At 46.8% G+C, this 15,518-nt stretch overlaps 1 protein-coding gene across 1 annotated transcript in view; it reads left to right on the forward strand.

Annotated features, from left to right (window-relative positions):
• OAS3 (2'-5'-oligoadenylate synthetase 3) overlaps positions 1 to 15,518 on the forward strand; it is a 54,843-nt gene that overhangs the window by 12,303 nt on the left and 27,022 nt on the right. Inside the window, exons 6-13 of the mRNA XM_049866895.1 lie at positions 209 to 553; positions 1,061 to 1,199; positions 2,325 to 2,572; positions 3,653 to 3,938; positions 5,010 to 5,185; positions 7,785 to 8,017; positions 8,454 to 8,607; positions 10,112 to 10,226. Coding sequence (XP_049722852.1) covers positions 209 to 553; positions 1,061 to 1,199; positions 2,325 to 2,572; positions 3,653 to 3,938; positions 5,010 to 5,185; positions 7,785 to 8,017; positions 8,454 to 8,607; positions 10,112 to 10,226 — 1,696 coding nt within the window. The remainder of the gene's footprint in view (positions 1 to 208; positions 554 to 1,060; positions 1,200 to 2,324; positions 2,573 to 3,652; positions 3,939 to 5,009; positions 5,186 to 7,784; positions 8,018 to 8,453; positions 8,608 to 10,111; positions 10,227 to 15,518) is intronic.

Consider the following 15,518-nt stretch of genomic DNA (forward strand, 5'->3'; position numbering starts at 1 on the left):
ACCCAAAGGGAGCATCTTTTGTAACTTATTCCCCCAGGAGGGGAACCATTTTCTATGCACAAAGTGCCACAAGGGCTAGCAGTGACCTCCCACTTCCCCTCTCTGAGTCTCAGTCACTCTGGCTGTACAATGGGCTGGTGAGAGAACGGGTTGGTTGGAAGCAGAAACCTCTGGCCCTGGGTAAAGCAGCTCCTTCCACAACTTCCAGGGCCTTCCACGTGCTGGGTGCTCAGATTTGGGCCACCCCATCCAGAGAGACCCTGACCAGAGCATCCCCGAGGACAGCAGGAGCAACAGTGCCGTGTGCCCCAGAGCAGGAAGCAAGAAACACTCGTACCCAGCTCCCAGCCCCTTGGGGACGAGCAGCAGCACCCCCTCTATACCAGGGACAGTCTTGGATCTGTCTCAGATCCCCACCAAGGAGCTGGACCGCTTCATCCAGGACCACCTGAAGCCGAGCCCTCAATTCCAGGAGCAGGTGAACAGGGCCATCGACAGCATCTTGCGCTGCCTCCGTGAGAACTGTGTCCACAAGGCCTCGAGAGTCAGCAAGGTGAGTGGGGCAGGTGGGGACACTGAGAAACCAGAGTGGGGAGCAGAAGGAGTCCCAGCAACAGAGCTGAGGTTGGGCAGGGGGACCAGACCGCCACGGAGGGCTGGTTTGCTGGATGGAGGTCTGTATTTTAGTGCCAGCTTTTGAAAACAAAAAAGATAACAGTTTTTGTTTGTTTTTTATTTGTGGTAAAAGTATATATAACAAAACATTTGCCAATTCATGGAATCCAGAATATTTGGAGCTATTGAGGCTGGATGAACCCCCAAAACTATTGCCCCAAGATAGTCTTCAAACCTTGAACCAGAAATAGCCCCGGTAGCCTTCTTTAAACCAAACAGTGGGGAAAGAAAAAAAATTTTTTTTTTTTTTTTTTTGGTAAAGAATGCTTTCCTTGAACATGGTGCTCTTCTGAAGAGCTATCTCTTGTTGTTAGTTTCCAGGTTGTATAGGGTTTCCAAGGCTGTAATCTTTACAGAAGCAGAATGCCACATCCTTCTCCCATAGAGCAGCTGGTGGGTTGGAACTGGCCACCTTTTGGTTGGCAGCCGAGCGCTCGACCACTGCACCACCAGGGCTCCCACTCAAACCTCCAGTCTTTCACACACCGTTTGCACCATCCGGGGACTCCTGGTCCGCCCCAGAGGTATGTAAACGTGCCTTCATTTCCCAGTCCTTCAGTAAAAACCAAGGCCTTTCTGCTGAGGGCCAGCCACCTGACTGGACACACCTCGTGTCATCTTTCTTGCATGAAACAGACAGGATTGCGTCATCTATAATTTCCTGTTTCTGTTTCACCGCCTACAAAGGCCTGTGGTCATAATTCTAGATGTTTACAGTGATTTCCTCAATAATTCCCCATTGTCTCGCACTTATCTAATTCTAACCATTGTTTCAAGCAGCTTGCTTTTCTTGCATATTTCCAAAGAATTCAATGTCAGTTTTCTAAGCGCGGGTCTCTTTTGCACTCATATTTTAAAATAAAAATGTCATCAAAAGAATGTGTTTCAGTAACAAGCACGATTGCCATAAAGAGGCTTGGGAAGTTTGGTAAACACACAATCTAACAGGTGAGAGAAGATGCCAGTATTGTATAGACAGAGGTTCGCCCCCTTCTCAGTGACATCTTGCCTTGGGCACAAGTCACCGTGTTTTAGGGAGGGAGGGAAGAGTGCCAATTAACTGACCAGCTGGTTAGGAGGAAGTCAGGTAAGATAGTTGACATGTATTTGTGTTGATCTATTCCCTCTTTTTTTTTAAAAATGGCTTTGAAACTATATTCATGGAAATATATTTTGACGTAAAAAGTATAGTATGATGCCATTTAAAAATAAAAAGAGAACCCTGTGCGTGCGTGCGTGTGTGTGCGTGTGTGTGTGTGTGTGTGTGTGTGCATAGAAAAACCTGAAAGGATCTGTGTCAAGATGTCTGTAACAGTAGACCTAGTTTTCGATTATGGGTGATCGTCCTATGCATGCATTGCTGTAAAAACCATAAGAAACTATGAAGCAATTTTGTCAGCAACAAAAAAGACAAAGAAAGAAAACAAAAATCTGTTTTTAGGGATGATTTTTCACAGCTGAGGCCTTGCTGTAAGCTGATGGTAGGAGAGGAAGTTTCAGAGGGTGGAGGAGCGAGCAGGGAGGGCTGGTAAGAGTCCAATCAGAGGGCAGAGGAGGATCCTTTGGAGGCTTTAATTTGCTAAGGGGAGGTCCCAGGACCAGAGGTTCTTCCTTTCCTGGGAAACGAAAGTAACAGAGTCCACACTCAGCCTGCAGAGCAAAAAGACTAACAGGTCCCAGGCGCCAGCTCCACCATCACTGGCTCTCCTGCCCACCCCCGAGCATCATGGGGGAACTCAGAAATACCCCGGCCAGGAATCTGGACAAGTTCATCGAAGACCATCTCCTGCCAGACACAGTGTTCCGCACGCAGGTCAGAGAAGCCGTTGACACCATCTGTAGCTTCCTGAAGGAAAGGTGCTTCATCGGATCTGTGCGGGTGTCCAAGGTTGTGAAGGTAAGCCCAGGCCTGCCCGCCTGCCTGGGGAAGGGGTGGCTGAATGGACAAGAGTGCCTGTGGAGAGAAAACAAAAATGTAGAACGGGGGGTATGAAAGTTAGAAGGAAGGGGTGAGGTCTTCGGGGCTGGTGGTTTCTCATTTATCTACACCAAAGTTATAACCATAGCTGTTTCAAAGAGATTCTGGGGTGAGGTCCTCCACCTGAATTTTAAACAAGTGCCCCAGATGAAAGTGATGAACCACTGTCCCATTTTAGAGATAGGGAAACTGAGGCCCAGCTCCGGCAAACAACTTGCGAATTAGTGGCTATGGAGTCCTTGAGTGGTGCGAACAGTTAAGGGCTAGACTCCTAGCCAAGAGGTTGGTGGTTGGAACCCACCCAGAGGCTCCTCAGAAGATAGGCCTGGCTATCTGCTTCCAAAAGCTCACAGCCTTGAAAACCCTATGGAGCAGTTCTACTCTGCACACATGGGGTCGCCACGAGTCAGGATAGACCGGATGGCAACTAACAAGAACAGCGGCAACTAGTGGCCAGCCTGCGACTCACATTTCTGCAGTGTCATGAGCCGGCTGAGTCTAAGTTTTGAAGGTAGATAGCACCCACTGGCTGGAGGATCTTGGCAAGTCACTTAGCCTTTCTGTGCTGCAATTTCCTTCTTCATAAAGTGGGAATTATAATTCCTGACCCCTCCCAAGGCTATGTGGATTACGTAAGATAATGTGTGTAAACACTCAGCCTGGGCCAGTCTGGGGTATATGTTATAAGATAGTAAAGGTCCGGGAAGAAGAACATGGACTCTGGAAAAAGGAAGCCAAGTCGGTCCCACCTCTGGCACCAACTAGCTGTGTGATTGGAGTGGTTATATGATCTCTCCGAGCATCTGTTTCCCCATCTGTAAAATCGGAATGAATAATAATACCTAAATCATAGAGTCATTATGAGGTTTACAGGAGTTAAGACTTGCAATGGCCTGAGAACAGTAAAGCACTAAGCAATGTTAGTGATTGTCCTGGTCATTGTATTTAGGGAGGCTCTTCTCAATTAGTGTCGGTCATTATTCTCATCATCTTATTTAGGGTGGCTCCTCCGGCAAAGGCACCGCTCTCAGAGGCCGATCTGACGCTGACCTCGTGGTCTTCCTCAGCAATCTCACAAGTTTTCAGGAGCAGCTAAAGCACCGGGGAATATTCATTGAGGAAATCAGAAAACAGTTGGAAGCCTGTCAAAAGGAGGAAAAGTTTGACGTGAAATTTGAGGTCCAGCGTAAACGGAAAAAACCCCGCGTGCTTAGCTTCATGCTAAGTTCCCACTACCAAAACAAGTGTGTGAACTTTGATGTGCTGCCTGCCTTTGACGCCCTGGGTGAGTGCTCCCAGCCACAAGGGGTCTCAGCCCTTGACCTCTGACACGGCCTCCTTTTTTTTCTCTGTTCCTGAGCAGATGTCTCACACAATATGAAAGCTTTATCAAACCAGGACATCCCTTCAAAGTGGAAGGCGATGTTATAGCCTCTCCAGGGGCAAGAATGGAAATGCTGGTGGCGTAGTGGTTAAGAGCTATGGCTGCTGACCAAAAGGTCGGGAGTTTGAATCCACCAGGCGTTCCTTGGAAACCCTACGGGGTAGTTCTACTCCGTCTTATAGGGTCACTATGAGTCGGAATTGCCTCAACAGCAACAGGTTTGGTTTCTGTTTTGGGGGGCAAGAACGAAAAAGATCATAATCAGTCATGGGAGACACATTAAGCAGCAAATTAACACAATTTGATTAAGTGCTTGGCTGCTAACTAAAAGATTGGCAGTTCGAATCTACCCAAAGGACCCTTGGAAGAAAGGCCTGGCGATCTACTTCCAAAAGTCCAAAGCCATTGAAAACCCTGTGGAGCAACAGTTGTACTCGGCACACGTGGGGTCCCCAGGAGTGGGAATTGACTCACGGCAACTGGTTGGGGTTTTTGTTGTTTGTCTGTTTGTGGACAAAGACGTTTCTTATAGAACATCCGCAAGGCTTACCAGTTCTGCGTGTGGCAAGGTGTGTACATTTTCTTTCTAAAAATGGGGGCAGCATAGAACTGGCTTAAAGTCAGTAGCAGGGGCCAGATCATACCAAGTGTTGTAGGCCACTGTGGTGACTTAGGATTTTATTCTAGCTCTGATGGGAAGCAAAAAGTGGAGTCATCAGATTTTAGAAGACCCCTTGGTGCTAGGTGGAGCACGGGCTGTGGGAACCAGTGAGGAGGCGATGGTGGCTTGGGCAGGGCAGTGGCACTGGAAATGGGAGAAGGGGGTTTGGGGACTGGACCTCAGACGTTTCAGCTGTGGGCCTGCTGCCCCTTTCACTGTACCCCATAGCCAGCGAGTTTGTCTCCCCAGAGAGACAGAAGGAACCTCAGAGAAGAGCTGACATCCTAAAGTGATGGATTCATCCCTAACAGGTCAGGTGACTAAAGACTACAAACCTGACCCCCAAATCTACGTCCAGCTCATCCGTGAGTGCTCCCGGGGGGGCGAGTTCTCCACCTGCTTCACAGAGCTTCAGCGAGCCTTCCTGAAGCAGCGTCCCACCAAGCTGAAGAGCCTCATCCGCCTGGTCAAGTACTGGTACCAAGAGGTACAGCCCTCCCGCCAGGCCCCTGTGGGCCCTATGCAGGCAGGGAGCAAGGGAGGAGTGAAGGGAGGGAGAGAAGAGAGGAGAGGAGAGGAGAAGGAGGGGAGGAGAGAGAGAAAAGAGAGTAGGAGGGGAAAGAAGAAGGGAAAGAGAAGGAGAGAGCTGAGGGGAGAAGAAGAGAGGAAAAAGGAGAGGGGGTGAAGGGAAGAGGAAAAAGAGTAAGGAAGAGGGAAAAAGGAGGAGGGGAGAGGACAGGAAGAAGGGAAAGGGGAGGAAGAAGAAGAAGGGAGGGAGGGTGGGGACTGGGGTGGGTCCCAGGGGACCTCATTCCTTTCAGGAGACTTCCCCATCTCTGCAAATGGCAACCCAGTCATTCCAGACTCCTGCCAAAGTCCTTGGACCTTTCTCGACACCCCTCTTTTTCATACCTCAGCCCCGTCTAGCAAATTATTTCAGTCCTGTATTCATATATGCATAGTTCATCAGTTGCCGCCACGTCTCTCACACGTCTCCTGGTCTAAGTCATCACGGGAGGCTCTCGGGCCGCCCTCTGCCTCTCTGAGCCCCCCGCTCCCTCCCCCTTCCTCCCTCCACACCAGCCACGCTGTCCTCCTCGCTGTCCTCCTCGTCGTCCCTCCAGTAGGGCAGATCTGCTCCAGCCTCAGGGCCTTTGCATTTGCCGTTACCCTTCCTGGAAAGCTCACCCCCCACTTGGCCACCTGGCTCCTCTCTCTCGTTTCTTTTAAATCTTAGCTCAAATGTCACCACCTCTGAGAAATCTTCCCTGACTGCCACTGCTGTCGAGTGGATTCCAACTCATAGCAACCCTGCAGGACAAAGCAGAACTGCCCCATAGGGTTTCTCAGGCTGCATTCTTTACAGAAACAGGCTGCCCCATCTTTCTCCTGCGTGGCCGCTGGTGGGTTCCAACCGCCGGCTTTTCAGTTGGCAGCCAAGCACTTAACCACTGTCCTATCAGGGCTAAAATAGCCCACCCACCCACCCTCCACTCCCTTTATGCAACTTTATTTTTCCTCACAGCATTCATCAAAACTGAGCTAGTTTATGGTTGGTTATTTACTGTCTCCCAGCAAATAAAGGAACATGAAGTAAGGGGATTTTGTTCACTGCTCTATCCCAAGACTCCTGAACAGTGCCTGACACACTCCTGAACAGTGCCTGACACTTAATAGGTGCTCAATAAATAACTGTTGAGTGAATGAATGTTAGAACTACACACACACACTCACAGACTCCTCCACACTCTTCAGAGGGTAGATCAGGCAAAGGCTTCGAACAAGTATGCCTTCAGGTTTCCCTTCCACCCGCTTCTAGGCTGTCTGACCTTGAACAAGCAACTTAACCTCTCTGTGCTTCTGTCTCATCTGCAAAAGGAGTAGCGTGGTAGTTGTATTTGAAAAAGAGTTACGAAATAATCTGAGGTTCTGAACGACGTATCTCCCACCAGAGAGGATTTTCTTTGCTTCCTTGAGTCTCTTAGGGCCACTACCAGTCCTTCATCTCAGTGCATTTCCACCTTCGCCTTAGGAGGTGGCTGCCATTATTACCACTCACTTGGAAGACGAGAAAACTGGGACCCCAAGAGTGTAAGCTGCCCTGCCCAGGATCAGACAGTAGTGGGACTGGGATGCCAACCCACATAGGTCAGAATCCAAAGCTCACGGTCTTAACCAGGGATTGGCAACATTTTTCTGTAAAGGGCTCTGGTTGACTCGATTCTGACTCACGGAGACTCTACAGGACAGGGTAGATCTGCCCCATAGGGTTTCCAAGCAGCAGCTGACGGATTCAAATTGCGGACCTTTTGGTTAGCAGCCAGAGCTCTTAACCACTGCACCACCAGGGCTCCTGTAAAGGGCTAGATAGTAAATATTTTAGGCTTTGTGATCCACGTGGTCACTGTCACAGCTAGTCTCTGTAGTGTGAAAGCTGCCATAGACTGTACATAGATGAATGGGCATGGCTTTGTTCCAACAAAACTTCCTTTTCAAAACCATGTCTTGGGCTCTGACAGGGATCACAATAGAGGGTCCTGGATGGAGCTAATGAAAAACATACAGCAAAATTTTAACTCCCACAAAAAAGACTGGACTTATTGGTCTGATGGAGACTGGAGAAACGCCAAGAGAATGGCCCCTGGACACCGTTTTAACTCAGTACTGCAGTCACTCCTGGGGTTCACCCTTTAGCCAAAGATTAGACAGGCCCATAAAACAAACAATAACACACATAGCTCAACCATGTAATGGGCACACCAGCCCAGGGGCAAGGACGAGAAGGCAGGAGGACACAGGGAAGCTGGATGAATGGAAATGGGGAACCCAAGGTCGAGAAGGGGGAAATGTTGACATGCCGCAGGGTTGGCAACCAATGTCACAAAACAATAATATGTGTATTAATTGTTTAATGAGAAACTAATTTGCTCTGTAAACCTTCATCTAAAGCACAATTAACAAAAAAAGTGGTAGGCTGGACTTGCTGACCCCCGCTCTTCACCGTGGCACCATACCATGTATCAAGCCCTGTGCTTCACACAAATGTGGGACAAACACATTTTTCTGATCCTTTTTCATCTTCTCAGTGTAAGGAGAACCTGGGGAAGCCACTGCCAGCACAATACGCCCTCGAGCTCTTGACTGTCTACGCTTGGGAGCGTGGGAGCAACCAAACAGACTTCAACACAGCACAGGGGTTCCGGACCGTCTTGGAATTAGTCCGGGACTACAGACTGCTTTGCATCTACTGGACAAAGTATTACGACTTTGAAAACCCCGTTATTGAACAATATCTGATCAATCAGCTGCAGAAACCCAGGTACCCTATCCCCCACGTGGCTTGTTGTCATTGTTGGGTGCCATACAGTCAACTTGGCAATCCCATGGGACAGAGTAGAACTACCCCATAGGGTTCCCTAGGCTGTAACCTTTACAGGAGCAGATTGCCAGGTCTTTCTTGACAGCTGCTTAGAGAGGTCAAATGACCCGCCCAATGGCACACCACTAATAAAGGGTGACATGCAAGTCAAACCCAGGCTTATCAGCTCCCAAATTCCAGGTGTCTCTCCTCATGTTCACTGCCCATCGTCAGGCAGGCCACTCCACAAGCCCCGAAGAACAGTGCCCTGCTGGGCCCTTCCTGGTGCCCAAGTTCTAGCCTGTCCCAGCCTGGTGCTTTGCTCTTCCAGGGCCACCTAGTCTTTCCAGATCCAGCCCCAACCCCTCACTTGTCCCTCTCTGACCCTTGTCTCCAGGCCTGTGATTCTAGACCCGGCGGACCCTACAGGAAATTTGGGTGACGGACACCCAGACAGTTGGCGGAGGCTGGCCGGGGAGGCTTCAGTCTGGCTGAGCTACCCCTGCTTTCAGAATCAGGATGAGTCTCTCGTGGGCCCCTGGAATGTGCCGGTAAGACCTCGTACCTCTTCCCTGCCCTCCACTCCCCCCAGCCCCCTGCACACAGCTTGGGGCCTGAAGCTGGAGACCATTCTTCCCTAAGAAATTATCTCCTATTCCTATAGTCACAGGCTCTGCTCCATATTTTATAGTCATTTTGGCCCCAAGCAGAGGGTTCCTGGAATTCTCAGGTTCCTTGTCCAGAGCACATTCCTTAATTAATGTCTCCTTGGCCTGAGGTAACTTTTCTGACAGCTTCAATCAGCTCATCCCACAAAGAAGAAGAATAAATCATGACAATCACCACGGAGTGAGCACCTGCTGTGGGCTCGGGCTCCATCCTAAACCTTCTAATAGACATTATCTCATCGAATCCTCATAGCCACCCTATGAGCTATGTTTTCTATCATCCCCATCTGACAGATGAGGAAACTGAGACCCAGAGAGGGGAAATCACTGGCTCAAGGACACTCAGCTAGGAAGTGGTGGCACTGGGATTCAAACTCAGTGGACTCCAAAACCAGTGCTCACTGCACTGTGCTAAACGGTCTGCCTTACAGCATCCCCACCTATGATCTAACAAACGGGAAACTCAGAGCACCTCAGTGACCTGAGCCATGTCACACAGCTAAACAGGTGCAGAAGGACATGATCTTGGGTCTTTCCACTCCCAGAGGAGGGGTCTTTCTGTGAGACCACTCTGAGGTCGGGGATTGACGATGTTGCAGGCTGGTTCCCCCCGAAGCAGCCCCTGGGATGGAGTGTAGCATGCAGAATGTTTATAGGGGAGTGAACTTGGAACCAGTGCCTTTGGGAAGGGAAACAGGACTGGTCAGAGGGAGAAGTGGAGCCGTGATGCAGCCCCAGTGACACGGCGACCCCACGGAGAGCCTAGGAGCTCAAATGACACTTCAGAGCGGTCCCACAGTGGACCCAGGTGGTCGGGCCTTTACCCCCAACAGGGATCATGTGAGCAACTCAGGAAGGGGCGCGGCCTCGAGCAGCATTCATCAAAGCTGAGCTAGTTTCTTTGTTTATTGTCTGTCTTCCCCTTCCCCTGCCAACACACACACACACAAAGGCACGTGAAGGGAGTTTTGTTTTGTTCATTGCTGTGTCCCAAGAACCACTCTCTGAAGCTGACCAGTTACCAGTTGCCAACTCTGACTTACTGCGACCCCATGTGTGTCAGAGTAGAACTGTGCTCCTTTTCAATAGCTGATTTTTTGGAAACAGATCGCCAGACCTTTCTTCAGAGGCACCTCTGGGTGGACTCAAACTTCCAACCTTTCAGTTATCCTGAACCTTTTGCACCACCCAAGGACTCCTTCTCTGCAGCTCAGGCACCCTCGAAAGGGGCTGACATCTCAAGGCCATCTGCCAGCCGCCTTCCCAGCAGCTAGGAACAAGTCTTCCTTGAAAAGGGGATCCAGGTGGCACATCACAATGTTCACCAAAAAGGGCCACTGAGACCCAGTGCCACCCCCTGATGCGATCATGTGTTTTACTCTTCCAGCCTGAAAAAGACTACATGGGTGGGGCCTTCCGGAGTTATGTGCAGAGCCGTGGACACATCACGCACGAGACAGTGTCCACAGGCAGAAGAGGAATGGACGTGCACCATCCTGTGTAGGCAGTGTAGCCTCAGGAAACTGGGCTCCAGAGTCGTCCCCATCCAGGGCCAACCCCTCATTCCCAGATGGGCCCCTCGGTCCTCAGTGAATTGGTGTCAGATCCAGAACCAGGATCCAGGTCCCCTCACCCCACCCTCCCACTATTCTGTGTTTTCTCTTCCATCATAGATCATACTTCCAGCCTCTCACTAACAATCGAAATCTCTCAGAAGAGATTTAGACAAGACATCAGGGTCCCAGCCTCCTTGACTTCCTTCTGTGTTCCTGGTGGGAGGGTTATGGTCCAATTTATTATCATAACAATAAAAATAATAGCAAATACCATTTATTGAATGTTTATCAACTGCAAGTCATCTAGCCAAGAAGTGTGCTTGTGCACGTGTGTGTGTTCATTGATTCAATTAGAAATATTTACGGAGCAGCTACTGTGTATTCAATAAATCTTTCTGTTGTTCTAAGTACTGGGGACACAGCAATGGAACAATGCAGACAAAAACCTCTGCCTGCCTGTACAGGCACGAATCAAAAACACAGAAAATAACCAATGTTGGAGAGGCTGTGGGGAGATTGGAACCCTTATGCACTGCTGGTGGGAATGTAAAATGGTACAACCATTTTGGAAAACAATATGGCACTTCCTTAGAAAGCTAGAAATAGAAATACCATAAGATCAAGCAATTCCACTCCTAGGAATATGTCCTAGAGAAATAAGAGCCGTCACATGAATAGATATATCCACACCGTGTTCACTGCAGCATGGTTCACAACAGCAAAAAGATGGAAACAACCTAGATGTCCATCAATACATGAATGGATAAATAAACTATAGTACATACATACAATGGAGTATTATGCAAAGATAAAGAACATTGATGAATCTGTGAAGCATCTCACAACCTGGATGAATCTGGGGGGCATTATGCTGAGTGAAATAAGTCAATCACGAAGGGCAAATATTGTATGAGACCACTACTATAAAAACTCATGAAAAGGTTTACACACAAAAAGAAACAATCTTTGATGGTTACAAGGGAGGGCACAAGTGGGGATGGAAAAACACTAAACGGACAATAGACAAGCAGTTAACTTTGGTGAAGGGTAAGACAGTGGACAATACTGGGGAAGCCAGCACAACTTGTCCAAGGCAAAGTCATGGAAGCTCCATAGACACATCCAGACTCCCTGAGGGACTGAATTGCTAGGCTGAGGGCCGTGGGGACCATGGTCTCGGGGAACATCTAGCTCAATTGGCATAATACAGTTTACAAAGAAAATGTTCTACATTCTACTTTGGTGAGTAGCGTCTGGGGTCTTAAAACTCTGTGAGGGGCCATCTAAGATACTCCACTGGTCTCATCCCTAGGGAGCAAGGGAGAATGAAGAAAACTAAAGACACAATGCAAAGATTAGTCCAAAGGACTAATGGACCACAACTACCACAGCCTCTACCAGGCTGAGTCCAGTACAACTAGGTGGTGCCCGGCTACCACCACTGACTGCTCTGACAGGGATCACAATAGAGGGTCCCAGACAGAGCTGGAGAAAAATGTAGAATAAAATTCTAACTCACAAAAAAGACCAGACTTCCTAGCCAGAGCAATTAGGCTAGATAAAGAAATAAAGGCATCCAGATTGGTAAAGAAGAAGTAAAAGTATCTCTATTTGCAGACGACATGATCTTATACACAGAAAACCCTAAAGAATCCACAAAAAAACATTGAAACTAATAGAAGAGTTCAGCAGAGTATCAGGATACAAAATAAACACACAAAAATCAGTTGGATTCTTCTACACCAACAAAAAGAACATCAAAGAGGGAATCACCAGATCAATACCGTTTACAGTAGCCCCCAAGAAGATAAAATACTTAGGAATAAATCTTACCAGAGATGTAAAAGACCTATACAAAGGAAACTACAAGACACTATTGCAAGAAACCAAAAGAGACCTACGTAAGTGGAAAAACATACCTTGCTCATGGATAGGAAGACTTAACATTGTAAAAATGTCTATTCTACCAAAAGTGATCTATAGATACAACGCAATTCCGATCCAAATTCCAAGGACATTTTTAATGAGATGGAGAAACATCACCAAATTCATATGGAAGGGCAAGAGACGCATTACTGAAAAAGAACAACAAAGTGGGAGGCCTCACTCTAGCTGATTTTATAACCTATTGTACCGCCACAGTAGTCAAAACAGCCTGGTACTGGTACAACAACAGATACATGGACCAATGGAACAGAATTGACAATCCAGACATAAATCCATCCACATATGAGCAGCTGATATTTGACAAAGGCCCAAAGTCAGTTAATTGGGGAAAAGACAGTCTTTTTAACAAATGGTGCTGGCATAACTGGATATCCATCTGCAAAAAAAGAAAACAAGACCCGTACCTCATGCCATGCACAAAAACGAACTCAAAATGGTTCAAAGACCTAAACATAAAATCTAAAATGATAACCATCATGGAAGAAAAAATAGGAGCCTGAAAACATGGCATAACACTATACAAAACATTACTAACAATGCAGAAGAAAAACTAGATAACTGGGAGCTCCTAAAAATCAAATACCTATGCTCATCCAAAGACTTCACCAAAAGAGTAAAAAGATTACCTACAGACAGGGAAAAAGTTTTTAGCTATCTCATTTCTGATTAGTGCCTGATCTCTAAAATCTACATGATACTGCAAAAACTCAACTGCAAAAAGACAAATAACCCTATTAAAAAATGGGCAAAAGATATGACTAGACACTTCACTAAAGAAGACATTCAGGTAGCTAACAGATATATAAGGAAATGTTCACGATCATTAGCCATTAGAGAAATGCAGATCAAAACTACAATGAGATTTCATCTCACTCCAACAAGGCTGGCATTAATCCAAAAAACACAAAATGATAAATGTTGGAGAGGCTGTAGAGAGATTTTAACACTTCTATACTGCTGGTGAGAATGTCAGATGGTACAACCACTTTGGAAATCGATTTGGTGCTTCTTAAAAAGCTAGAAAAAAAAAAAAAGCTAGACATAGAACTACCATACGATCCAGCAATCCCACTCCTTGGAATATATCCTAGAGAAATAAGAGCCTTTACACGAACAGATATATGCACACCCATGTTCACTGCAGCACTGTGTACAATAGCAAAAAGTTGGAAGCAACCAAGGTGCCCATCAACAGATGAATGGATAAATAAATAACGGTATATTCACACAATGGAATACTATGCATCAATAAAGAACGATGATGAATCCACGAAACATTTCATAACACCGAGAAATCTGGAAGACATTATGCTGAGTGAAATTATTCAGTTGCAAAAGGACAAATATTGTATGAGACCACTATTGTAAGAACTCGAGAAATAGTTTAAACAGAGAAGAAAATATTCTTTGACGATTACCAGAAGGGGGAGGGAGGGAGGTAGGGTGGAAGAGGGGTTTTCACTAACTAGATAGTAGATAAGCTTTATTTCAGGTGAAGGGAAAGACAACACACAATACAGGAGAGGTCAACACAACTGGACTAAACCAAAAGCAAAGAAGTTTCCTGAATAAACTGAATGCTTCGAAGGCCAGTGTACCAGGGGCAGGGGTTTGGGGACCATGGTTTCAGGGGACATCTAAGTCAATTGCCATAGTGAAACCTATTAAGAAAAGATTCTGCATCCCACTTTGGACAGTGGCGTCTGGGGTCTTAAACGCTAGCAGGTGGCCATCTAAGATGCATCAATTGGTCTCAACCCACCTGGAGCAAGGAAGCATGAAAAACACCAAAGACATAAGGTAATCATGAGCCCAAGAGACAGAAAGGGCTGCATAAACCAGAGACTACATCAGCCTGAGACCAGAAGAACTAGATGGTGCCTGGCCACAACCGATGACTGCCCTGACAGGGAACACAACAGAGAACCCCTGAGGGAGCAGGAGAGCAGTGGGATGCAGACCCCAAATTCTCGTGAAAAGACCAGACTTAATGGTCAGACTGGGACTAGAAAGACCGCGGAGGCCATGGTCCCCAGATCTTCTGTTAGCCCAAGACAGGAACCATTCCCAAAGCCAACTCTTCAGACAGGGATTGGACTGGTCTATGGGATGGAAAATGACACTGGTGAAGAACGAGCCTCTTGGATCAAGTAGACACATGAGACTATGTTGGCATCTCCTGTCTGGAGGGGAGATGAGAGGGCAGAGGGGCCAGAAGCTGGCCAAATGGACACGAGGAGAGAGAGTGGAGGGAAGGACTGTCCTATCTCATCTCATTAGGGGGAGAGCAATTAGGAGTATACAGCAAGGTATATGTAAATTTTTGTATGAGAGACTGAGTTGATTTGTAAACTTTTAAAGCACAATAAAAATTAATTAAAAAAAAAAAGACCAGACTTACTGGCCTGACAGAGACTGGAGAAACCCCAAAAGTATGGCCCCCAGACATCATTTTAGCTCAGTAATGAAGTCATTCCTGAGGTACACCGTTCAGCCAAAGATTAGACAGAGCCATAAAACAGAGCGAGACTAAAGGGGCACACCAGCACAGAGGCAAGGACGAGAAGGCAGGAGGGGACAGGAAAGCTGGTAATAGGGAGCCCAAGGTCAAGAAGGGAGAGTGTTGACATGTCACGGGGTTGGTAATGAATGTCACAAAACAATGTGTGTACTAACTGTTTAATGAGAAGCTAGTTTGTTCTGTAAACCTTCATCCAAAATACAAAGAAAAAAAAAAATCCCTGTCTTCAAAGAGCTGGCATTTAAGAGGAATATTTTCATGGTGGACAGTTTAGAATCCTTCCATTTTGCTATTGCAAATAAGCCTGAGACAAATGCCCCTAGTTCATAAATCACTGTCCACAACACTGGTTATTTCTCTAGGGAAAAATCTAGACCAGACCTGCCCTGACTAATACAGGAGCCACTAGCCACATGTGACTACTGAGCACTTGAAATGTGACTAATCCAAATTGAGACGTGTCATAAGGGTTAAGCACATGCTGGGTTTCAAAGATCGGGTACAAGAGAGAATGTCAAATTCTTGATAACATAATGTTTTATATTGACTGCATGTTGAAATGACAATTTTTTGCATTCTGTTGAGTTAAATCAAAATTAATTTCACCTGTTTCTTTGTACTTTTTTAATGTGGCAGTGGGTTTTATGAGAAAATGTTAAATTACATATGTAGCTTGCATTATATTTCTATTAGACAGTTCTACTCTAGAATGTGTATCACTGGATTAAAGGGTACGCATCACTCTTTGTCCCTGAATAGATTCCGACTCA

This window comes from Elephas maximus, chromosome 22, assembly GCF_024166365.1.
Source record: "Elephas maximus indicus isolate mEleMax1 chromosome 22, mEleMax1 primary haplotype, whole genome shotgun sequence".
Classification (NCBI taxonomy): Eukaryota; Metazoa; Chordata; class Mammalia; order Proboscidea; family Elephantidae; genus Elephas; species Elephas maximus.